The sequence below is a fragment of the Triticum urartu genome, chromosome 6A (genome assembly GCF_056163025.1).
Source record: "Triticum urartu cultivar PI428250 chromosome 6A, HENAU_Tu73, whole genome shotgun sequence".
Lineage (NCBI taxonomy): Eukaryota > Viridiplantae > Streptophyta > Magnoliopsida > Poales > Poaceae > Triticum > Triticum urartu.
In genome coordinates this window covers 352,010,406-352,035,968 of record NC_141878.1, presented here as the reverse complement: position 1 = coordinate 352,035,968, position 25,563 = coordinate 352,010,406, and the positions used below count along the sequence as shown (strand labels likewise).

The 25,563-nt window shown below is 45.3% G+C and overlaps 1 protein-coding gene across 1 annotated transcript; it reads right to left on the bottom strand.

The window, feature by feature from the left end:
* Nucleotides 1-2,586: 2,586 nt before the first annotated feature.
* LOC125513439 (cytochrome b-c1 complex subunit Rieske, mitochondrial) lies at nucleotides 2,587-9,665 on the bottom strand. Its single transcript, XM_048678557.2, has 2 exons — nucleotides 9,380-9,665; nucleotides 2,587-3,438 (listed from the first exon to the last, which is right to left on the bottom strand). Exons 1-2 carry the CDS (start codon nucleotides 9,528-9,530, stop codon nucleotides 2,795-2,797), a joined length of 795 nt encoding a protein of 264 aa, XP_048534514.2. The 5' UTR covers nucleotides 9,531-9,665; the 3' UTR covers nucleotides 2,587-2,794.
* Between the last annotated feature and the right edge of the window lie 15,898 nt (nucleotides 9,666-25,563).

Below are 25,563 nucleotides of genomic sequence, written 5' to 3'. Positions count from 1 at the left end.
ACACAAACGCAGGCCCAACCACGCGTTCCGCGGTTCGCCTTGATATGACAATGCAATTCGCTATTTTCAGGTATGCAGTCCTCATACTACTCAAATGCATTCGCGCACACTGAATCAGAACCAATCCGCCACCTAACACCAACCACAAACATTTATTACTTCCGTTGGTCAATTGGTTGAATAAAAACGTATCCATTCGTGCTCCAGACTAACACAACGCCTCCCTCATTCCTCTTTTTCTTCAAATCGTAGATCTAGGGTTCATCCCATCCCCAGCTCTTCTATAGAATTCCACTGAACCCGCCATGGACTGTAAGTGCGGGTGTTTGGCAAGGATGGCGCCGGTAGCGGACACATGCGTGTACGCAGAAGGTCTAGAGCTCACCAACACCGAGTGGCGCAGCATGCTCGGATGCCTGATGATACCCAACAGGGGGTTTCAGCCGCCATTTCTTCATCGCCTCACACCCGCAGATCTACAGGAAAGTTGGATATGTTTTTTCCCTCATAATTTTGGACATAATCTACCTGCAAATCCACATCTGAATATATAGTTCAATCAATTTGTTCAGTAGTGTCAACAAAATACAAAACATAATTTGTATTGTTGTTCAGATTTGTTAGCTATTAAGGCTAGATGCTTCCACCTATTTTTCTTTAGTACCACAACACACAAACAAAAAAGAGGGTCAGTAGATCAGTATTGCAGTTCTCTTAACATGCTAGCGAAGTACATTGTAAATGACCTTGCAGTACAAACATGTTACAGTATAATATATATCCTAGTAAAACTAGAGGTCAATTCCGTACAATATAAAAAATAGTAGTCATATATATGTACATATTTAACTCAACATAAAACAGATCATCCTAAGTATAAAGAATGGGTATATATATGTTCATACATTGTTATTTACTTATAAACATTCTTTTTCCATCCTTTCCAAAATGCAGAAACTGCCATCCATAGTAAAATTTCCTGCTTTGAGTTCAGGGAAGGTTACTTTGGAGACAGTACACAAGAATGGGTATGGAGACATGCAAGCTGACTACCACATCGACTCTCAAGAATGCATCAACATAACTACTGGTTGGAAAGAATTTGTCTCCCAGAATGGCTTTGAGGTCGGAGAAGTGGCCATGCTGTTTTTCTACAAAGAAGAAGACTCCCTGAAGTTCACAATATTTGCACTGTAGGCAGTCTAAATATGAAGCAAGCCAACGGTGGCATATTTCTAATGTTTTGCTAATGCTGTACGCTTTTAAAATTATGTCCACCAGACACTTTGAACGGTGCCTATTTAAAGTATGCAACCTCATCTGCATCATTTTATCACCCATTTTTAGACAAGTTGCTGCTGACAGTAATGCAGTTCTCTCAAACACATAGTTGGTCCTAAATATAAAAAAGCAGTCATTTGAACAGTAACAATGCAATGCGAATGGTCGAAACTTTACAGTTAACATATGATGTTCAAAAGAATTCTCATAGTATTCAGTTCAAAAAAATTGTCATAATAACTATTCAGCTAACAAAAGCATATAATGGACCATCTATTCTAATAGCACGATAGAATATTAACCATGTTGTTAATGTAGTACGAAAGTACATATTATGCAGTCCTCTAAAACACAGAATACAGTTTAAGAAAAGAGAAATCTCATAAGCTGCCATGACCACTGTAATACAGCTAAAACGAAGTACACTGCTAACGAAAATGCAGTGCACTACAGCGTATGCCAGAACAACAACAATAAAATTAAAACAGTAAAAATACAGATATGTCATAGACTAACAGAGGTGCCAATTCAATCGCACTTACATAACTCGCCTAACAATTGTCCAACAACTAAACTATCGAAAAATACCCTGCAAAAAACTACATCGAACACACGGCAAACTGGACAAACAGCATCAACTTTTATTTAAAAATTGCAAATCAAAGAATGAGAATTATACCCGCAATACAATGAATTAAAACCAACAGCGACAGTAATTACAAGATTCAAAAACACATCGAGACGCAAAATCCAGAAAATCAACAAGAACAGAGGAGCGGATGAAGCTCACCCGCCCACATAACCAAATTCGCGAGAACTGGAAACTAACTCCTAAAAATTACACAATTTCTGGAGTAAAAGGTGCGATTAAACGAACGATATCAAACAATTCCGACTAACAAACAACATCCGAGCGCCAAAGAGTCGATTCCGACACGAACACGAACGAACAGAGAAAAACTCGCCCGCCAAATCCCTCGATTTACCAATATTTTAGTCGTTTTTCCTGTAAATTACAAAGAATAAAGGTCAACTGACATCCATAAACAAATTAAATCATCCTACAACACCCGATTCCACATAGAATACGCGAGCAATCACTAAGAGTACTCCATCATAAAGACAGCAATCACTAACATCATCCACACATCATAAAGACAGCTCATGGAGAAATATTTCATCTGACATCCAAACATATCAGCAACAGCAGACCACATGTATGGAGACTGAAGAAAAGTTGGTAGAAAACAATCATATGAAGGCTTGACAGGGGCATCTAAGATATGACAATAAGATAATTCCTAGTGAGCTCCAGAAAACACGGCCATATTTGGAAATTAATTAACAGTACCAAAGTAGCAGCAGATTATTCTTTACTATCCAGTGCTAGTAAGAGTACTGCACTAAGATAACAGTCCATCAAAGGACTATCCAAGCAACAAAAAGATGAATCGTCAAACCAACACAAAATGGCAGCACAGCACCATAGGGATTAATCTTACGGCCAGTGCTCTTAGCCAATAAGCATTTTGTTATCTTCCAAGAAACTGTAGGTCGGGACCTCCAGGTTGTATGGTGCTGGGCCCTTCCTGATTCTACCTGAGATGTCATAGTGTGAGCCATGACATGGGCAGAACCAGCCACCGAAGTCCCCAGAGTTGGGGAGGGGAATGCAGCCCAAGTGAGTGCAGACACCAATGACAACAAGCCACTCAGGGTTCTTGACACGCATCGCATCCTCCTGTGGATCACGGAGAGATGTAACATCAACGCTGTTGGCCAGCTTCACATCATCTTCAGTCCTGCGCCTGATGAAAACTGGCTTGCCCCGCCACTTTACAGTCACAGTGGTACCGGGCTCAATACTTGACAGGTCAACCTCAAGGGAAGCGAGGGCAAGCACATCCTTACTTGCTGACATACTCAGGACAAACTTTAAGACGAGCAAACGCAACAAGGATGCGTACACAAATCTCCCACCACTCAACACAAAGTAGGCAAAGGCACGCTTGCTGGGGTCACCAGGTGGGTACCTCTCGTGGTTATACTCATCATACACAATTTTGGCACAGGGATTCTTCAGAGCTGCTGTAGTTGGTGTGAGCTCAGCCAACTCTCCATCCTGGTTCCTCGGAACAAGAGATTCAGCCGAAAAGCCTGCACAAGGAGGCAAATAGATAAGATGTCTGAAATACCAAAAGAAACAAGAAACCAACATGGCAATAGCAGTATTATGTCTTCACAATTTTATGTTGTAATATTACAAAGCAGCACAGGGAAGAACTAGACCAACCCACACAACCAAAGTTGCACTTACAAGCAAGAAAATTATACATGCCACCCAACCACACAATAAAAGTTGCACTTCAGAATTATCACAACAGATTACTGAAATATATGCTGTGAATACTTTACAACCATTAGTCCAACAAATTCTGGTGGTAACCGTCCATTATATAACATTCAAAATTCACTATATGTGACCTTACAATTGCAAATATATATATATATATATATATATATATATATATATATATATATCCTATCTGGAGCATTGCAAACAAAAAAACACCACTGCATGCCTTCTACACTGATTTTCTTTATCCGATGTAGTACATTGAAACACAACTGCAACTTGTCAGAATTTAACAGCAACATACAAAGTAGAATAAATGATACTACTTATAAGGAATGTAAAATATGAGAACACAGATTGTAACTTTGAGGAATATCTCACAGATGGTTGATATGTACGTGGGAAGGTTGAGACAGAAGTTGTTTCAGCATGACGAGTACATATTACAAAAAGCTCGTTCTAATAAATGGTTACTTTAAAGAGCTTAGACCATATCCAGTTATTCAGGCAACATGAACTAAGGAGTTCATTCATTATAAGAAATTAAGCCGCCAACGTCACTTATATTTAAATAACATAAGTAATGATAACTGTCTCATTGCGTATCAAAGGACAGAATGAATAAACATTAAATTCTTGTTAGAATTATCAATTTCATTACATAAACTAAGTTATCTAATGATGGAGCCCAGATAATAGCTGTTTCTAAACAAATTAGCAGGTATTCTATGGTTTGCAAAATACTTGCTAGCTAATATTGGAGGGGAACAAATAAACATCCAAAACATAAATCTGCCTGTCCTTTTCCTTTAGGGAAACAGAAAGGGGACAGAAAATTCCTACAAGAACCATCACACTGGTATTGATGCATATGATCACAGGAAATTTCTGAACAATGTTGATACAAGATGTGTATGCAAAGTAGGGTACTACAGAGACATCCCAAAGATGGGTGTTGAAGTGTATATGCAGATTGCCTAGCCCTTTCCACTAGTTTGGACTTTTGGTTGCGTTGGCTAGTGCATGAAGCATCAGTTCGGACTTTTGGTTGAGTTGGCTAGTGGATGAAGCATAACATATTAGACCAATTAGAACAAACCGGACATAAGCCCATAATAATGAAAACCATCAGCCAAAACTGTTCAGGAATAAACAAGAAACCACCATAATCAAAACCATAACTTCAATAATCTACATAGTAAAAAACATACAACTACAACCATCCAATCCAGCAGCTAAAACAGTGGCCAGACAGGGCGGATGGCTCTCTCTTCCCCCTCCCAGCCATCCGCCATCGATTGCCGCCAAACTCCCGGCGGCCAGCTCCAGCCCTAGGCCCACACCCGTAGCCCATGCCGTCCCCCAGGAATCACCACACACGACTCTCCCACCATAGCTCTCGACTTGGCTCCGACAGTCACCACCAATGCCCCCAACCCCTCAAACATGTCTTCCACTACCAAAAGCTCACCGGTCACCTCTGCCTTGGACGGATCTCACGACAATGAACCCCGACGCTACCTCAATGCCACAGCCGTCGCACTCCGCACCATGCTGGGGTGCAGGGACTCCATGGGGCTGGACTTCCAAGATCATATCTGGTGTAGCCTCCACGTCCACATCACCTCCAGCTCATCTTCGATGACAATCTCGACGCTGCTCTCCACCCGGCATACGAGTATAGGGTCAGATCCATCTCTCCACTCTTCTCGTTTCAGGTTGTGTAGCAATAGATCCGAGATATCATTCTCCTTAAAAGGAACCATCTTGCACCGCAGCTATTACATCTCACTTGTGGATGAATCCTCCGTTCCAACTCTTCACTGCCAATGTTTTTAAGGCGGTAAGGCGAGGCAAGGCGCTTGGGGGGGGGGGGGGGGGGGGGGGGGGGCTCACTGCCTAAGCGATAAGGCATAAGGCAAGGCGGACGCCTTAGGGAGTTCTAAGCAGCAGAATATAGTAGAATTTGGTTGTTGCTGCTGTACTGGAGAGGAAGAGGAGCTGTTGGAGAGGAGGAGGAGACATTGGAGAGGAGCCACTGGAGGGAAGGAGGGGGAGGAGTGTGTGGATTGGGGGCTGTTTCTCTCTCTCTCTCCCCCTCTTACCTGTTGGTGCCAACTGCCAACATCCTTTCTGTTTCCCGCCAAAACTCTGTTTCCCCCCTAAAACAGCTCCCCTGCCTGCCTGGCAAGCTAAGGCGTCCAAAATGGACTAAGGCAACAACCTGGACGCCTAAGCAGACGCCTTGGACGCCTTAAAGTTTAAAGAGGACGCCTTACACAGGTACATAAGGCAAGGTGGACGCCTCGAGCTCGCAAGGCGCCCTGACGCCTAAGCATCGCCTAGGCGACGCCTTAGGGACGCCTTAAAAACAATGTTCACTGCTAGGATCAACTCATCGACGGTCCCCTATTCGAAAAAAAATTGGAGGAAATCCTCCAATGGTCCCCTATTCGGCTCCCTGGCCTACTCCTATACCTAGGCCGAATCCTAAACTGCACGCAAGATCTGGGAATTTCAAATTGTTGCCCTCTCCAACCTAACCCGATTACACTAGTCACATCCCATCCTAAACTGCGCGCGAGATCTGGGAATGAGCTACACTTTCATTGTTGTTTCCTTATTGTTGCATGATACATCTCATGGATGGAGTAGCGACATTGAAGAGTGGCCATACAAAGCATCAAGATGATGAGTGCATAGTGATCAATGAGTTCCACTCTTGAGTACATAGTGATTGTTGTTTCCTTCTCCATGGTGATGGCGTTTTAGGGTCGAGGACAACTCTTTTCAAGAGAGGGGGGGTGTATGGTGCAAAGCACCCTAGGGTCATCTCATGGCCTTGGCTGCGTTGCCAAGGGACACGCACATCACATGTATTAAGGTGAATTCTATCTACCTTTAGGTTTGAACCGAATGACAAACATTCAGTGTAGGCCATGCACAAGTGCCCACACCATCCGCGAGGGAAGCTTGGAAAAGGAGGATGTTCAAGTAAGGAGAAGGTACTCAAAGGGGAAGTGAGGATCATCATCAACAAGCTAAGGTTGCTGAAACCTATCAAGTTGGACAGTCCAACCCAGGGTCCAACCCTATGTCCGATTGACCAAGTGCTCTCTGGATAGCGTCGGAATGTCCGATAGGATTATCCAACATGACCTCTAACATGTCGCATTTTGTGTTCCTTGCGGTTTGCTTCCAGCTTTTACGTATCTTGGACTTCATATTGCTTGAATCGTGCCAATAATTCCCTACCGAGCTCCACCAAGTGCACTCATTTTACACTGTCAATTGACAGATCACTTGATCCTTCACCAAGATCGAAAAGAGGTAACTCTTGCCCGAGTGTCACTATGGATAGCTAAGGCAAATTGCATCCAGTCTACACGCCTAAAAGAACTACTTTGATGACAAGGTGGACCACTTCGACGCCAAGTTGAATGCAGAAATGGAGTTCATCGAAAACATGCTCAACAACTGCAAGTCATCTTCCTCTTCAAGATCATCTTCACGACAACGCTCAAGTGCACATACTTTCAGCTACCATCTTCTTCAAGTTCACATCGGCCTCGATTCCATCACCACCATGAAGCTCAAGAGCAACGACAAGTGAAGAGCATGCTCATGCACTCCCAAGTCCATCATGAAGAACGGTGCCGACAAGAAGACTGTCACGTCCAAGATGAAGAGCACGCTGCGCATCGACAAGAGGAAGCTACGGCGGCTACATCAAGTCGACCAACCACAAGGGTGACCATTCCATCTTTGAAGGCACCTTAAAATCACCTATGATGGCCATAAAACTAGATTTTAGCAAAGCCTTTGACTCTATTGGCCCTCTTTCCTCCCAATTCTTCGCACTAGGGGATTTTCCGACAAATGGATTGCATGGATTGAAGCCCTGCTGAATTCAAGCAACATTGCAATCATACTAAATGGCTCTCCGAGACCTTGGATCCGATGCAGAAATGGTCTTAGACAGGGAGACCCCCTCTCCCCCTTCCTATTTACCATTGTGGCTAGACGTGCTACAATGCTTGATCATGCAAGCATGTGATATGCGGGTGACACGCTGATCATTGCCAGGGCTGACACAAATGCTGCCTCCAACTTACAAAAAATCGTCAATGACTTTGTTGCCGTCACCGGGCACAATATAAACTTCTCCAAAAACACCCTCATTCCCATCAATGTAGACGACGGCATTTAGACTACCATGGCAGCCATTTTGGCTATTGATATTGCTTCCTTTCCCCAAAGATACCTATTAGGTCTCCTGCTATCACTGCACAAATTACACCCAGCGACCTTCCAACCAGTCATTGACCAATGCGACATCTACCTTCTGGATGGCGTGTGCTGCTTCTCTCACGCGATGGCAGACTCATACTGCTCTCTGCAGTGCTTCACAACCTACCCACTTACTTAATGCTATGATTTGCCCTTCCTAAGAGCGTTCTTTAGGAGCTAGACAAACATAGGAGGATTTCCTTCTGGTCTAACAATGACACCTTCTCAGGTGCTAAATGCTTGGTTGCATGGGAGTGCATATACCTAAAGTTGCAAAGTGGTCTTGGGGTCGAAAACTTAGAAGCACAAAAACAATTGCCTCATGTTGAAATTTGCATTCAAATTCCTCCAGCCCACAAACCTCATTGGGTTACTCAATACTCACCGCTATATAAGGACTAGGAGCAAATGCCTCTTTTCTTGGCAGAGTCATTTACAAGCACTTACAAAAGCAGGATATTTCACAAGCAGTTAATGGTATAACTCCTCTACCTCCTTTTGGCTTGATATAGATGGCTACTTCCTGCGCCACTTTGCATCGCTTTCCCCGCCTTATTCACCCACAACCTACAGCAAAATGCATTCTAGATCAAATTATGCTGGATGGGATCGATTTAGATTTGCTTAATCAACTAACCTTAACCGTGGGATGTTTCTCACCGCGGATCCGGACCCGTGGTCATTACTGAATGGCTCCCCTTTCTCCGCAAAAGGGCCATACGAGGTGTTTGCTTCCCAGCTCGCTGATCCAAACCTTGCAAACATCTGGAACTCAAAGGTCCGAAGTAGGGTACATGTTTTTGATGGCTATTCTACCTCGATAGGCTCAACACCAAGTCAAACCTCCATCGCAAGACGCTGATGGATTCAGCCAGTTGCCCTCGGTGTCGGGCCGCCTTGGAGGACAGGGCTCACTTGTTCTTCACATGCCCAGCTGGTAGACATTTGCCAACATCCATTTGGCCATTTATCTTCCTCCTAATCCTTTGGAAAATATGGGATGCACGCAACACAGAGTGTTTTTCAGGGGATCAATGTGGATCCACTGCATGTAATTCATAATGTAATCTCAGACGTAACTCTGATCTCATCGGCTAAAACTGCCGAACTAAAGGGCCATGCTACTCTTTGGCGTGACTACTTCTCCTCTAAAACTACCTAACTCTGTAAAACTCAAAAAAAATCAGATGGGGAGTCTTTCCCCCGGGTGACAGTTTAAAAAAAAATCCAGCCGCTAAACCAGATGAGGACTCGCAAGGCAATCGGGCATGAAGGAGTGAGTAATCCAAAAAATATCTAAACAACCCTCCTCACATCAGTTATCATAGATCAGCAACTAGATGGCCACGCCCAACGCTGGCTCTATAAACCCTAGGAACAGGGATGGGTTCCCCATGTGTCGCAGATCGGAGGGAGACATTGACGGAGAGACCGGGGCGGCAGGAAGTGCACCTCTGGCAGCGACGTAGAAGGGTGATTCGATGGCGAAGCGCGGATTCTGGTCCCGGGGGAAGTCGTCGCCAGGGAGGCCGCCGGCGGAGGCGGCCGCGGCGGGGCGCCATGAGAGGTGGGAGGATATGCGTCGACCTGCGACCCTGAGCATGGTTGCGGTAGGCGTCGCCGCTTCGTCTCGCTCTCCGGCTGTCCGGGGGATCGGGTGGTCGGGTTTGGTGGGCGAGATCGATTCACTGAAACGACCAGAACGAACGAAGGAAGAAAACAAAGGAAGGAGTAAATTGCAGCAAAGCACCGCGTTCAAGGTTACATTTGCAGAAAACACTATCTTACTCTTTTTTACGAGAAAACATCAAGTCTTGTGTATTCTTTTTTAAAAAAGATCAATTGATTTGCGGAAAGAAATCTACATAACCCCTGAGGTTTCAGAGAACGATCACATAACCCCCTAAACTTTAAAACCGGATATTTAGCCCCCTGGAATTTATATAAAACCAGATACAATACCCCCTAATAGTTTTAAAGGGTGGTTTTAAGAGTGGTTTCGAACACATGGCCCATATCACACAAGCCAGTGCAGTGCAGCTACGATCATGCATTTCATCAAACGCATAACCTGCAACATTCACAACTCTCGACCATCACTATGCTCTCTTTCATTTCCTCGTCTGCTACTGCGGACTGTTTCGCTGCCTCTCCTCTTGTGCTCATAGTACCAGCATGCGTCGTGTTGCTCACTTGCCTGTTGGTGCGTATAGGCCAAACAACTACGTCAGGTTTGCAACATTGTGCGGTCATGCCCCCGCCATTGCCTATGTTTTTCAGTTGTTCACTTCGCTGTGGCGTGTGGCTGATTTGAGTTGGACGCGCATGTCCTTATTTTGAGAGGAGAGAGTCTGGGGTAAAGTTGGAGGGGGGTCGGCAGCAAGAAACTACAAGCATAGTGCTGGAGCTCCGCCGCCATGAGCCGCTTTTCTCCAACACACGCTTGGACCTGGCACTTCTGCCACTTTGACGCATTGGCCTTCTCCTTAGGATACATGCCGATGTGTCTGCATCTGCCATGAGATCAAGACGCGGGGTTATTGAAATGGCAGTTGCTCAGTTCCGTCATTGTGTGGTTGTATGTGAAAGTGCGTTGTATCGATTAGAGGGGGGTGAATAGGCGATTTTTATGAAAGTCTTCAAAACGTGAAAGTTTCGAAGACAAACGATAGAAATAAACCTATTACCATGCAGCGGAAGGTAGACTACACTAGGCAAACCATAGTCAAGTATTCAATGAAGTGAGTGAAGGAAATATGCCCTAGAGGCAATAATAAAGTTATTGTTTATTTCCTTATTTCATGATAAATGTTTATTATTCATGCTAGAATTGTATTAACCGGAAACATAATACATGTGTGAATACATAGACAAACAAAGTGTCACTAGTATGCCTCTACTTGACTAACTCGTTAATCAAAGATGGTTATGTTTCCTAACCATGGACAAAGAGTTGTTATTTGATTAACGGGATCACATCATTGGATGAATGATCTGATTGACATGACCCATTCCATTAGCTTAGCACCCGATCGTTTAGTATGTTGCTATTGCTTTCTTCATGACTTATACATGTTCCTATGACTATGAGATTATGCAACTCCCGTTTGCCGGAGGAACACTTTGTGTGCTACCAAACGTCACAACGTAACTGGGTGATTATAAAGGAGCTCTACAGGTGTCTCCAAAGGTAAATGTTGGGTTGGCGTATTTCGAGATTAGGATTTGTCACTCCGATTGTCGGAGAGGTATCTCTGGGCCCTCTCGGTAATGCACATCACTTAAGCCTTGCAAGCATTGCAACTAATGAGTTAGTTGTGGGATGATGTATTACAGAACGAGTAAAGAGACTTGCCGGTAACGAGATTGAACTAGGTATTGGAATACCGACGACCGAATCTCGGGCAAGTAACATACCGATGACAAAGGGAACAACGTATGTTGTTATGCGGTCTGACCGATAAAGTTCTTCGTAGAATATGTAGGAGCCAATATGAGCATCCAGGTTCCACTATTGGTTATTGACCGGAGACATGTCTCGGTCATGTCTACATTGTTCTCGAACCCGTAGGGTCCGCACGCTTAAGGTTACGATGATAGTTATATTATGAGTTTATGCATTTTGATGTACAGAAGTTTGTTCGGAGTCCCGGATGTGATCACGGACATGACGAGGAGTCTCGAAATGGTCGAGACATAAAGATTGATATATTGGAAGCCTATGTTTGGATATCGGAAGTGTTCCGGGTGAAATCGGGATTTTACCGGATTACCGGGAGGTTACCGGAACCCCCCGGGAGCTATATGGGCCTTAATGGGCCTTAGTGGAAGAAGAGGAGAGGCAGCCAGGGCTGGGCCGCGCGCCCCTCCCTCCTAGTCCGAATAGGACAAGGAGAGAGGGGGCCGGCGCCCTCCTCCTTCTCTCTCTCTTTACCCACCTCATGAGTCCTATTCCAACTAGGACTGGGGGAGAAGTCCTACTCCCGGAGGGAGTAGGACTCCTCCTGGCGCGCCCTATGTGGCCGCCGGCCTCCCCCTCTTGGTCCTTTATATACGGAGGCAGGGGCACCCCAGAGACACAAGTTGATCCACGTGATCTTATTCTTAGCCGTGTGCGGCGCCCCCTGCCACCATAGTCCTCGATAATATTGTAGCGGTGCTTAGGCGAAGCCCTGCGACAGTAGTTACATCAAGATCGTCACCACACCATCGTGCTGACGGAACTCTTCCCCGACACTTTGCTGGATCGGAGTCCGGGGATCGTCATCGAGCTGAACGTGTGCTAAAACTCGGAGGTGCCGTAGTTTCGGTGCTTGATCGGTCGGGCCGTGAAGACGTACGACTACATCAACCAAACGCTTCCGTTGTCGATCTACAAGGGTACGTAGATCACACTCTCCCCCTCTCGTTGCTATGCATCACCATGATCTTGCGTGTGCGTAGGAAATTTTTTTGATTTTACTACGTTCCCCAATAGTGAGAGCACAATGACTAATAGCAGCAATGTAGTAAGGATCAGGTAGGAAGATATTATGAAGCCAAACAGAACAAGCAGTCACTCAGTGAAGACAAAAGATAGTGCAATCATACAATGACTTCACAAGGACCAACAGTAAGTAAAGGGAAGGAAGGGATGAAACCAGTGAGTCGTTGAAGACAATGATTTGTTGGACCAGTTCCAGTTGTTGTGACAACTGTACGTCTGGTTAGGGCGGCTAGGTATTTAAACCTTAGGACACACAGTCTCGGACACCCAGTCCTGAACACGCAGCTCAGGACACCCAGTCCTCACCGTATTCCCCTTGAGCTAAGGTCACACAGACCTCGCCCAATCACTCTGGTAAGTCTTCAAGGTAGACTCCCAAACCTTCGCAGACTTCATTCACCGGCAATCCACAATGTCTCTTGGATGCTCAGAACACGACGCCTAACCGGCTGGAGGATTCACAGTCCTCAAGTGTAATAAGTCTTTAGATCACACAAATAAGAAGACTTAAGTGATGCCTAACACTCTTTGGCTCTAGGTGGTTAGGGCTTTATCCTCGCAAGGAATTCTCTCTCAAAGGCTTTGAGGTGGGTTGCTCTCAAACGACAAAAGCCGTACTCTAACTCTGAGCAGCCAACCGTTTATGGTTGTAGGGGGTGGGCTATTTATAGCCACTAGGCAACCCGACCTGATTTGTCCGAAATGACCCTTGGTCACTAAGGAACTGACACGTGTTCCAACGGTCAGATTTCAAACTCATGCGGCAGCTTTACTTGGGCTACAAGCAAAGCTGACTTGTCCGACTCTGGACAAGTTTCGCTCTCATAGTCTTCACTCGAAGACATAGGTTTTGGTTAAGCATCACTTCAGTCATTCTGACTGGTTCACTTGGACCCCACTTAACAGTACGGTGGTTCCTATGACTCAACAAAGAAGAAACAGAACTACAAAAGATCTAGGTCTTCGAGCTCCATAGGCTTCATGCGATGTCTTCTCTTGTCATAGTCTTCAATGAGAATATCTTCATATACCACCTTTGACATCAATGTCTTCATACATTTTTAGGGGTCATCTCTGGTAGGAAAACCGAATCAATGAGGGACTTCTACCTGTGTTATCCTGCAATTCTCACAAACACATCAGTCCCTCAACTAGGTTTGTCGTCAATACTCCAAAACCAACTAGGGGTGGCACTAGATGCACTTACAATCTCCCCCTTTTTGGTGATTGATGACAAACTAGTTGAAGTTTTCAACGGGGAATATAATATGTAAAATTGTAAAGAATAAGGAATTGTCTTCACAAGTCGCAAGGGCTCCCCCTGAAGATGTGCATATAAGTAATTTGCTTTGGAATGCAAATGCACATGGCAGGTTGTGCTTGTGGAGATCCTCTTTAACTTATGATGACAATCCACTATGCATGTGAAGGTATGTGAAGATGATGACATGCATAATGGAAAATGGACGTCTGCAAAATGATCTAAGTGCGGAATTTATCGTCGCACATGCGGAATTTATCATCGCATCACAAAGTAGCAAATAAGTGGCAGACGACCATCGAGTTTAAGTGTTACAACTCAAAGAACCAAATATATCAAAATGAGAGTTGTAAACACGAAGCAAAATATAAAGCACCCGCCCATATGAACCCGCTTGAAGACTATCAAACTCATATGCTTCTCCCCCTTTTGTCAGTAAGGACCAAAAAGGTTTGAAGACATAGAGCATCTACTCGTTCCCATGAAGAGTAGGTGAAGCAGCAGGGTCGTCGGTGGTGTTCGGCGGTGTAGAAGAGCTTGGAGCAGTGTCGAAGCATGCTGAAGGAGGTGGCGGTGAAGTGGCATCGTCTTCATCCTCGATCACTGTGGCATTCACAGTTGCAGCAGAGGAAGAGAACTCAGAGTCTTCAAGAGATGGAGTTCATCGCAGCACTGCCCTTCGAGAAGGTGTGGAGTCAAACTTGAAGCGTTCAGAGAAGCCATTCTTTTGAAGATCATCTTCAGAGCACATTAGCGTCAGCCCTTTCCAGGTGCGTCGAGAGGTTTCGTGTGCAACAAAGGCATTCTTGGTGGCAAGATTGCGAATGCGGATAACATCCACCAAGAGGCTTTGCATTTGGCGCTTCAGCCAGTCATGATGCCTATCATATTTCTGATGAAGAGCCACAAGAAGCTCTCGGTCATTAAGAACACGAGTGCGCTTCTTCGGTCGTTGGGCAGTTGTGCTATCGGTGGCTTCAGTGAGAGCAGGATGTGGTGCACGTGTAGTGCCAGCCAAAGGATACACACGAGTGACTGCTTCAACTCCTTCAATGTTCTGAGAAAAACTTTGATGCTCTGCATTCTGAAGACTTAGAGGTTCCTTGGTAGGCTCAGGATAAATGGCTTCAACAGACATATCCACATCAGGCAGAAAGATCCGATAATTGCGAGTAGATGGCTGATATGAGATAGCGGAGTGGAGTTTAATCAGCCGCATTATCCATGGAGCATAGAACTTCAAGCCAAAAAGATCAGAGCCTGATGCAGCAAGTTGGCGGATGAAGAAGTCCTGTGCATTGAAGCATTTGCCATGAAGAATATAGAAGACCAAGGTCTTCATTGCACCTTCCAGCTTGGCATGTGGAGAATGTCCTTTGATGGGCCAGAGAGTTCTAAATAGTCCTGAGCAGATACTCAAGGTCTTCAACAAGGAACTCCTTGGGATATGCAGCATCTTGGGGCAATGGCTTCATCATGCTGAGCATCTGACTCATGTTAGGTTCAGGCTTCTGAAAGATGCTCTCCACAGCTTCACTGTGAAGCTGACAGCCAGTTTCGTAGAGATCGCCAGGAGTGGGTAGACCAGTGAGCTCAATGATGTCAAAGGCTTTGGCTTCGTGATGAACGTTTCCTGTCATCCACTCCAGGACCCAAGTCTTCGGATCTCTGTTGTACCCGCGGATGTGAAGTGCGGCATAGAATTGGAGCAGCAACTCTTCATTCCAATGCTCTTGGTCGGTGACGAACGGCAGCAGTCCAACCTCTTTTGAAGCAATCCAGAGCTTCTTCCAGACAGGGCAGACCAGCTATTGCTTCAATGTCAAGACTCTTGTGTGGGAAGATGCGACCTTGATTGTATAGAATGCAGGAGTAATAACTTCGCTGCGGATAGCTCCAGAACCGATCAGATGATATTCTTTCCCTTGAGTAGGGGTTCCTGGAGCTATTGAAGAAAGTGTTGTCTGCTCTGAAGCCATTGACATTGAAGGATCCAGGTGCTAATGCAGGACCTGGAAACCTGGGCAATCTTGGGATTGGCTTCTGTACCTAAGGCATGTGCTCAACATGATAGTCGAACTGAGGACCAGCAGCAGGCGCAGGAACAGAAGCAGTGGGATCAGTGGCTTCGCTGACTTCTGGTGCTTGGGTTGGTGAAGGCTCCACATTAGCTTCAGCCATGACAGCGTCGGTGGCTTCATTGGTGTTGGTGGTGGCAGCCTCAAGATTTTCAACCTCCACTTGACGAGCTGGAGGGTCGGTCACAGTCACGTTCTCCTCGAGAACAGCTTCTTGGTGGGACAGGGGAGTAGCAGCTTTTGGGGTTTATTCTTCATCGGTTGATGCAGGCGGAATGTCTTCAGCAACTTTAGCTTCAGACTCAGAGATTGGAGGCCTTGGTCCTTTGCGAAGCCTGCGTAACACTGGCGACGCCTGTGGAGTTGGAGTTGGCTGGCCCTCAAAGTCTTCTTCCTCTTGTGCTTGTGGGCGATCAGCCCATGATGCATCCTGAGCAATTGGCGTCAAAGGACGACCAATGCTGATGAGCTCGCTGTGCGTTAGCACAGGCGATGATACTTGTTGGTGCTCGAGCTGAGGAAGAACTGCATCATCTTCAACATGGTCATGGTGACCAATGTCTTCAGCAACGATGGGATCAGTTGCTGAAAAGTCTTTAGCTTCATGAGCCTCTGTGAAAGCAGGCTCATGGACAGTCAGTTGACGTTCTTGAGGTTCAGCGTCAGGGCGAACCATGGAGATGGGTTCAACAATCAAGGGCTCTGTGGGAGCAGCCTGTTCCTTCTTGGTCTTCCGCTTCTTCTTGGAGGGGGCAGTAGTAGAGGCTTCAGGATGTTTCCTCTTCCTTGCTTCAGCCTCAGCAGTCCTCGTCTTCTTCAGCTCTGAAGCGGTTGACCGGGCCTTTGGCTTCGAGCTAGTCATGCTAGTTGGGAGGACAATGGGATCTGCTTCCTGCCTTGGTGTGTTGGGTTCAGCCACAGTGGGCTTCTTCTTCTGCTTAGCAGCCATCCTAGGATCAATGCCCGGACGCCCAAGGGCCTTGCGCTTCTCAGCCTCATTGTAGCTTTGCACACACTTGTCAGCCAGGCTCTTCATGCTCTTCCGAGAACCCTGAGCTTCTGCGCGTTTCTTGGGAAAGGCTTCTTTGAGCTCGTGCAACATAATCTTGAAGTTTTTCACCTCTTGTACACTGAGCTTGGCCATATGCTTCTTGAACTAAGCCTTTTCATAGTCAATCTTTTGCTTCAGTTCGACGATGCGCTGGGCAAGAGCTAGCTCTGAAGCAATGGCGCCATGGAAGGCGACACTAAGGCCAATGGGTAGTTGCAGATCTTGGAAGCTGATGTTGGGCGTGTCAAACCACTCATCAATGAAGTTGTGGATGATTGTCACGTCAAAGAGAGACAGATCATTGAATATTTCTGCTTCTTCTTTGCTCTTGATGAGTTGCTCAAGAGCGTCATCTGCAAGATCTTCATCACTGGACAGATCAATGGCATCGTTTCATAGAATGGCAGCAGCTGTCAGTTCTTGGACAGTGTGTGGCAGAGGCATCTTGACCTTCTGGGGCTTGGAGATGCGTGACAAATCTTCAGACTGCACACTGTCATCAGGAGGTGCAGTGGCCAAGGGCTTCGCCTGTGAGATTTTTGGTGCAGAGGCAGGCTTGGAAACTTTGGCTGCTTCAGTTTCTTTGGCTTCGGCGCTGCAGGCGCTTCATCTGAGTCAGCGTCATCTGCAGGCTCATTTACAGCAGTCCCTTGAACCATGATATGGGTGATGAGACCTTCAAGGTTGTAGAAGGGCCCAAGAGGATTGGGTTCAGCTTCGCGAGTTCCATCGGCACGGGGAGCAGAGGGACCAGGTTTGAAGTCTAATCCCAAAGACTTCTTGTTCTGCTTCGCTGAGTTCTTGGCAAACTGGAAATTGCGCTTGAACAGATTGTCGTCACGGCACCATAGTAGTGACGATGGGTGTGCATCTGCAGGCTGTGGCCCACGGACCATGCAGGGATAGAAGCCTTGTTCAATGGCTTCTTCTCTGGACCTGGGTTGAAGATTCTTGTATAGGATGTCTCCCCACGGTCGCTTGATGGCGTTTTTCTCAGCATATTCTTGGGTCACAAACCGGTATTTGAACCATTGTTCTGCCCAATATCTTCGAATCCACTGGATTCGGGTCTTGCGCTGATTATAATCCTCTTCAGGATCTGTCTTGTAAAGTTCTGAGAGGTCATCAGGCAGATCTCTTGATGTTCCGCCACGACGCTGTCTGCCTCCCTTCCTTGCAGATTTCTCTAAAGCCATGAATTTAAAACTGAAAGGCTTCAATACGTTCAAAGGCTTCAAAGGTTTTCGCTTGCTGGACAAACAGGAACTGGCTTCGGGAGAATTTATATGATACTGTAAGTATTCTGCAAATGAATGCAGACTATGAGAACCAAGGGATTCTCCCATGGACATGTACCTGTGACAGCATTAAGGTGCGAGGGAAGGGGAAGAGGTCATATGCATTCTCAGAAGATTTTGAAGATAAATCAGTTTAGAAGACATTGACCTCATCGTGCGAAGACATTCACTCATAGATAAGGAGTTGGTTCCAGATTTGTACGAATCCAGAGATCAGTACAAGTGAGGAATCTAACTACTTTGTGAAGCATAAGTGAATATACTAGGCATGTTATGGGATGCAGTATGAGATCCAACTTGTGTGAATAGAAACTGCTTGTGGTAGAAAATGACAAAGCTATAGGATCAAGGGGGCCGTTAAAAGGAAGTTTTATTTACCACACGAAGAACTGCTAGAAGGAGTGGAAGAGGAGGCCGAGCAGTTCGATCTTCTGTGCCCTAACTTGGTGACGGAGGACACCTACGGCGACGGCGGAGAGGACAATGTCCGCGGTCGGCATGAAGACGGCGTCGGAGAGGTTGCGGCAGCGAAGCGCTTCGTCGCCGGCGTCGTCGAGGGCTAGCGGTGGCGCTAGGGTTCGTGCGAGAGTGGAAGAAGAGATAATGACTGTTGTGAGGCGTGTATTTATAGGTACAGGGGCGGCACTGTGTTATTACACAGGTGCCCCTGGCGATTCACATCTGAGAGACACGTGGCCGTCATGCAGCATATCGGGGGTTGTTCCACGTCCCACGCACGCCTGGATTGTTGGGTGGTCATTCCCACTTCTCCGGGTTTCAGGTGAAGGAATGAGCATTGAAAATGGACTTAATGTTTGTCTCTGTATCTTCTACTGACAAGGACACAGAGAAGACATTTAACAGTTTCAATAGAATGCATATGACTTGAAGAGATAGAGTTTGAGATAGAAAGCATAGAGAGGTTAGGGTCCGATCACATTCACTCAGTTCAAAAGATTCAACAAGAAGACATAGCTATAAGTGAATGCTGTAGAGGACAGAACACTAGTATATATATATATTCAACATAGTGAAGATAATCATGAAGATATGTTGAAATTGAAGCCAAACCAAATGTGAAGACATAGCAAATGTAACGCCACGAGTGAAACACTTCGAGCAGAACCTTTGGTGGTGGCGTTACCCACAGTATAGGAAGTATTAGACCCAGACATGGCGCACAATTATCGTGGCGCTCCGAAGTGAAATTCCACATTAATGTATTCACACTTAGAATGTATGTCTTCATTGATTGAAGATATACTTTACTTCGTGTGTTGCACATCTAAGTCATCAATATGCATAAGTGTTAGGATGTGTGCCTGATCATAGGACATTTGAGGATTCCAAGATATTTAGCTCACACCGTAACTTGCAAAATCTCTTCTCATCCAAGGGCTTGGTGAAGATATCTGCCAATTGCTCTTCAGTGTTGACGTGTATGATATCAATATCTTCCTTCACAACATGATCTCTGAGAAAGTGATGACGAATTTCAATGTGCTTTGTCTTCGAGTGCTGAACTGGGTTGTTGGCAATCTTGATGGCACTTTCGTTGTCGCAGTAGAGTGGCACTTGCCTTAGATGAATGCCATAGTCCTTGAGTGTTTGCTTCATCCACAAAAGCTGAGCGCAGCAAGATCCAGCAGCAATGTATTCAGATTTAGCAGTGGAGAGAGATACACAGTTCTGCTTCTTTGAAGACCAACATACAAGTGATCGTCCCAGAAAATGACATGTGCCTAATGTAGACTTGAGATCCACTTTGTCACCAGCATAATCAGCATCCGAGAATCCAACCAGATCAAACTCTGAGCCCTTTGGATACCATAATCCTAGAGTTGGGGTGTGAGCCAAATATCGAAGAATTCGCTTCACAGCTAGGTGATGCGACTCCTTTGGTGCCGCTTGAAATCGAGCACACATGCAAACACTAAGCATAATATCTAGCCTAGATGCACATAGATAAAGTAAAGAACCAATCATGGAGCGGTATACCTTTTGATCGAACTCTTTACCATTGTCGTCGGGACCCAGATGATGTTTGGCTGGCATTGGCGTCGTGAAGCCTTTGCAGTCTTGCATACCGAACTTCTTCAGGCAATCTTTGAGATACTTCTCTTGAGATATGAAGATGTCGTTACGTTGCTGTCGTATTTGAAGACCGAGGAAGAACTTCAGCTCTCCCATCGTGGACATCTGATATTGCTCTTGCATCATATATCCAAACTCTTCACTGTACTTCTGATTGGTGCAGTCGAACATGATGTCATCCACATATATTTGGCACACAAACAATTCACCATCATATGTCTTCGTGAAGAGAGTGGGGTCGAGGGAACCAGGTATGAAGCCTTTGCTCTTGAGGAAGTATTTGAGTGTGTCATACCAAGCCCGAGGGGCTTGTTTGAGGCCATACAGTGCCTTGTTGAGCTTGTATACCATATCAGGATGTTTCGGATCTTCAAAGCCAGGCGGTTGTGCAACATACACTTCTTCTTCAATCTTGCCATTGAGAAAGGCGCTCTTCACATCCATTTGATATAGAAGTATGTTATGATGATTTGCATAGGCCAGCAGTATGCGTATGGCTTCAAGTCGAGCCACAGGAGCAAATGTTTCATCGAAGTCAATGCCTTCCACTTGAGTATATCCTTGAGCAACGAGACGAGCTTTGTTTCTAACAACTTGACCATGCTCGTCTTGCTTGTTGCGGTATATCCATTTGGTGCCTATTATATTGTGCTTCCGAGGATCAGGACGCTTAACCAGTTCCCATACATTATTCAGCTCAAATTGTTGAAGCTCTTCTTGCATAGCTTGAATCCATTCAGGTTCCATGAAGGCTTCTTCAACTTTCTTGGGTTCTGTTATTGAGATGAATGCGAAGTGCCCACAGAAATTTGCTAGCTGAGTTGCCCTTGAATGAGTGAGGCGACCAGGTGCATTGATGCTATCAATTATTCTCTCAATATGCACTTCATTGGCAACACAAGGATGTATAGGGCGAAGATTTTGCTCTTGTTGATCATTGTCATTGTTAGTGGGATTGTCTTCAGGCTGATTGTCTTCAGGTTGATCAGGTGCGGAGATGATAAGTTCCTCTTCAGGTTGAGCTTCAGAGGGTATGATTTCTCCAGTTCCCATTAGCTTGATTGATTCGCTGGATGGAACTTCATCTAGCACATTTGGCAGGTGCTCTCTTTGTGAACCGTTAGTCTCATCAAACCGCACATCCACTGTTTCAACCACTTTATAATGAAAGAGATTGAAGACTCTGTAGGAGTGCGAATCCTTCCATATCCAAGCATAAAACCCTCATGTGCTTTTGGTGCAAATTTTGAAGTGTGATGTGGATCCTTGATCCAGCACCTGGCTCCAAATACTCTGAAGTAACTGACATTTGGCTTCTTGCCAGTAAGGAGCTCATAAGATGTCTTGTTCAGAAGCTTGTGAAGATAAACATGATTGATTGTATGGCATGCAGTATCAATGGCTTCAGGCTAGAATTTTCTTGGAGTCTTGTATTCATCAAGCATCGTTCGGGCCATCTCAATGAGTGTTCTGTTCTTGCGTTCAACGACGCCATTCTGCTGTGGCGTGTACGAAGCTGAGAATTCATGTGTGATGCCCAAAGTATCAAGATATGTATCAAGACCAGTGTTCTTGAATTCAGTGCCATTGTCACTTCTGATGTGCTTTATCTTGGCGCCATAGTTGTTCATTGCTCGATTGGCGAAGCGTCTGAAGACATCCTGCACTTCAGTCTTGTAGAGGATTATGTGCACCCAAGTATATCTAGAATAATCATCAACAATGACAAAGCCATAGAGACAAGTAGTAGTAGTAAGAGTTGAGTAATGAGTAGGACCGAAAAGATCCATGTGGAGCAGTTCGAAGGGTCGAGTAGTTGTCATGATTGTCTTCGAGGGATGTTTGGCCCTCGTCATCTTTCCTGCTTCACAGGCACCGCATAAGTGATCTTTCTTGAAGTTGACGCCCTTGATGCCTATGATATGCTTCTTCTTTGCAAGGGTGTGGAGGTTCCTCATGCCAGCATGCCCTAGCCTCCGATGCCAGAGCCAGCATTCTGAAGCTTTTGCTAGAAGACATACGGCAAGCTGTGGTCCTGCTGAGAAATCTACCACGTACAAATCATCTTTCCGATACCCTTCAAACACTAGAGACTTGTCAGATTCCATTAGAACAAGGCAGCGATATTTTCGAAACATTACGATCATGTTGAAATCGCAAAGCATTGAGACAGACATTAAGTTGAAGCCAAGGGATTCAACAAGCATGACTTTATCCATGTGTTGATCCTTTGAGATTGCAACTCTACCTAGACCCAATACCTTACTTTTACCAGTGTCAGCAAATGTGATGTGACTCTTGTCAGATGGACGTAAGGTTGAGTCCATAAGAAGGCTTCTTTTGCCAGTCATGTGATTGGTACACCCACTATCAATACTCCATTCTGAAGACACTGGTGTCGTACCCTACAGTGCAGTTAGGGGGATAGGCTTCATGAAGAGAATTGTGAAGCAAAAACATTTGACGAACCAGTGGGTTATGAAAGCTTAGATCTAGATTAGGACTAATAGGGAGAGTAGCAAGCGATTCAGGAACGAAGTACATAGTAAGACCATTCGGGCATTTGATCTTGCGCCCTACATGATGTTTAAGGTCCCCAGCAATAGTGTCAGACGATTTTGGTTTTCTGCTGGAGACCTTTCCCTGCAAAAGAGAGTTAAGCTTTCTTAGCCACCCACATCTTCAAGGGTGGCTTAGAAGCAATAAGTCTAAGTGCAGCATCTGAGAACTTTGGCTTTGGAGCCCTAGCAAAAAGTCTTGCAGGCGGACAATAGTACTCATAAGAATAAGCAGAATAGTTTTTGGTCTTATGAACATGGCGGTTCGATGAACCGCGCTCATATTCATAGGCCTGAGTATGGTTTCCCTGCAAAACATTTGCGTTAGTGCGACTCAGGAGAGTCCTCTGTCTGTATGAAGCCTTTGGACCGTATGAAGCCTGTGGTCTGGGGTTTGTCTTCTTCACCTGTGGTGTCATGATGACATTCACAGGAAGATTTTCCACATACCTTTTCGGCACCCAGATCTTCTTCATAGGCGGTCCATTCCTGCAGTTAGTACCAATGTACCTGGCAAACACTTCACCATTCTGATACTTAAACAGTTTATAGTTTGCATCAAAGGATTCATTAATGACAATGGGATTAGCACAAGTGAAGCCAGATAGATTTGATGGATCCGCTGAAGGTTCCTTTGCAGCAACCCATGTGGTTTTGGGGTACTGCTCAGGTTTCCAGTAAGAGCCATCAACATTCATTTTCCTTACGAACCCAACACCCTCTTTCCTAGGGTTTCGGTTCAGGATCTGCCTTTTGAGGACATCACATAGTGTCTGATGCCCTTTGAGACTTTTGTACATCCCTGTTTCGAGCAATGTCTTCAACCTAGCATTCTCATCAGCAATAGCAGTGGTATCCTCAGCAGAGGGGTTAGTTACCACATCAACAGTTGAAGATATTGCAATAGTAGCAGCAGTAGAACATTCAGCAACAGAAGTAGCATTATCACGCTCAATGCATTTAAGACATGGTGGTTCAAATCCTTCCTGAGCGGAGCTGATCTGTTCGGCGTGAAGTGACTCGTTTTCCTTTTGAAGATCTTCATGAGCCGCTCTTAATTTCTCAAGGTCTTGCTTCCTTTGAAGATAATCATAGGAAAGCTTTTCATGAGTTGTTGAGAGCGTTCCATGACGACTTTCAAGTTACTCATACTTAACGTGAAGATTTTTTATGTCTTCAATTAAGGACTCAGATCGAGTCATTTTAGCGCCTAACAGATCATCGCTTTTGTCTAACAGTTTTTGAATATGTTCCATAGCTTTCTATTGTTCAGTTGAAATTTTAGCAAGTGTTTTGTAGCTGGGTTTTGAACCACAATCAGAGTCATCTTCACTGGATGTTTGATAGTGAGTAGTGCGTGTGTTTACCTTGGCACCGCGTGCCCTGAAGCAGTAGGTAGGAGCGGAGTAGTCCTTGTCATTTGCATCTGTGTCGGTGATGGAGTCATTGTCTTCAGTGTTGAAGATGGACTTGGCAACGTCTGCTGTAGCCAGACTAGCAACGCCAGAATCGGACTCCTCCTCAGATTCCACCTCCGCCTCCTCAGAAGCGGACTCCTCCTCTGAATCCATTTCCTTGCCAACAAACGCACGTGCCTTGCCAGATGAGCTCTTCTTGTGTGATGAAGACTTTGAGGAAGACTTGGAAGAAGACTTTGAGTATTTCTTCTTCTTCTTATCGTCAGAGTCATATTCCTTGCTCTTGTTCTTCTTTTTGTTCTCATTTTCCCACTGCGGACACTCAGAGATGAAGTGCCCAGGTTTCTTGCACTTGTGACATGTTTTCTTCTTATAGTCATGAGCAGAAACTTCATCATTCCTTGAGCTTGATCGTGAGGACTTTCTGAAACCTTTCTTCTTGGTGAATTTTTGGAACTTCTTCACAAGCATAGCAAGTTCCCTTCCAATGTCTTCAGGATAATCAGAACCGCTGTCAGATTCTTCTTCGGATGAGGAGACAACTTTTGCCTTCAAGGCACGAGTTCGCCCATAGTTTGGACCGTAGATATCTCTTTTCTCAGACAGCTGAAACTCATGTGTGTTGAGCCTCTCAAGTATGTTAGACGGATCGAGTGTCTTGAAATCAGGACGTTCTTGAATCATCAGGGCTAGGGTGTCACACAAACTGTCAAGTGATCTCAGTAGTGTCTTGATGACTTCATGCTTGGTGATCTCAGTAGCGCCAAGGGCTTGAAGCTCATTTGTGATGTCAGTGAGTCGATCAAACATGAGCTGGACATTCTCATTGTCATTTCTCTTGAAGCGGCTGAAGAGGTTGCGAAGGACACTGATTCTCTGATCTCTCTGGGTTGAGACGCCTTCGTTGACCTTGGAGAGCCAGTCCCAGACTAGCTTAGATATTTCCAAAGCACTCACGCGGCCATACTGTCCTTTGGTCAGATGACCACAGATGATATTCTTGGCAGTAGAGTCCAGTTGAATGAACTTCTTGACATCAGCAGTAGTGACACCTTCTCCAGCCTTGGGAACGCCGTTCTTGATGACATACCATAGGTCAACGTCAATGGCTTCAAGATGCATGCGCATCTTATTCTTCCAGTAGGGATATTCAGTTCCATCGAAGACGGGGCACACAGCGGAGACTTTAATTATCCCTGCAGTCGACATAACTAAAACTCCAGGTGGTTAAACCGAATCACACAGAACAAGGGAGTACCTTGCTCTGATACCAATTGAAAGTGTGTTGTATCGACTAGAGGGGGGGTGAATAGACGATTTTTATGAAAGTCTTCAAAACGTGAAAGTTTCGAAGACAAACGATAGAAATAAACCTATTACCATGCAGCGGAA

What these genes read in the sequence shown, in the direction of transcription:
- LOC125513439 (XM_048678557.2), bottom strand. Translation starts at nt 9,530, where the DNA reads ATGCTCAGGGTCGCAGGTCGACGCATATCCTCCCACCTCTCATGGCGC. An exon ending in CTTCTACGTCGCTGCCAGAG is followed by an intron (nt 3,439 to 9,379) that starts GTGCACTTCCTG and finishes CTCCTTGTGCAG; the next exon opens with GCTTTTCGGCTGAATCTCTT.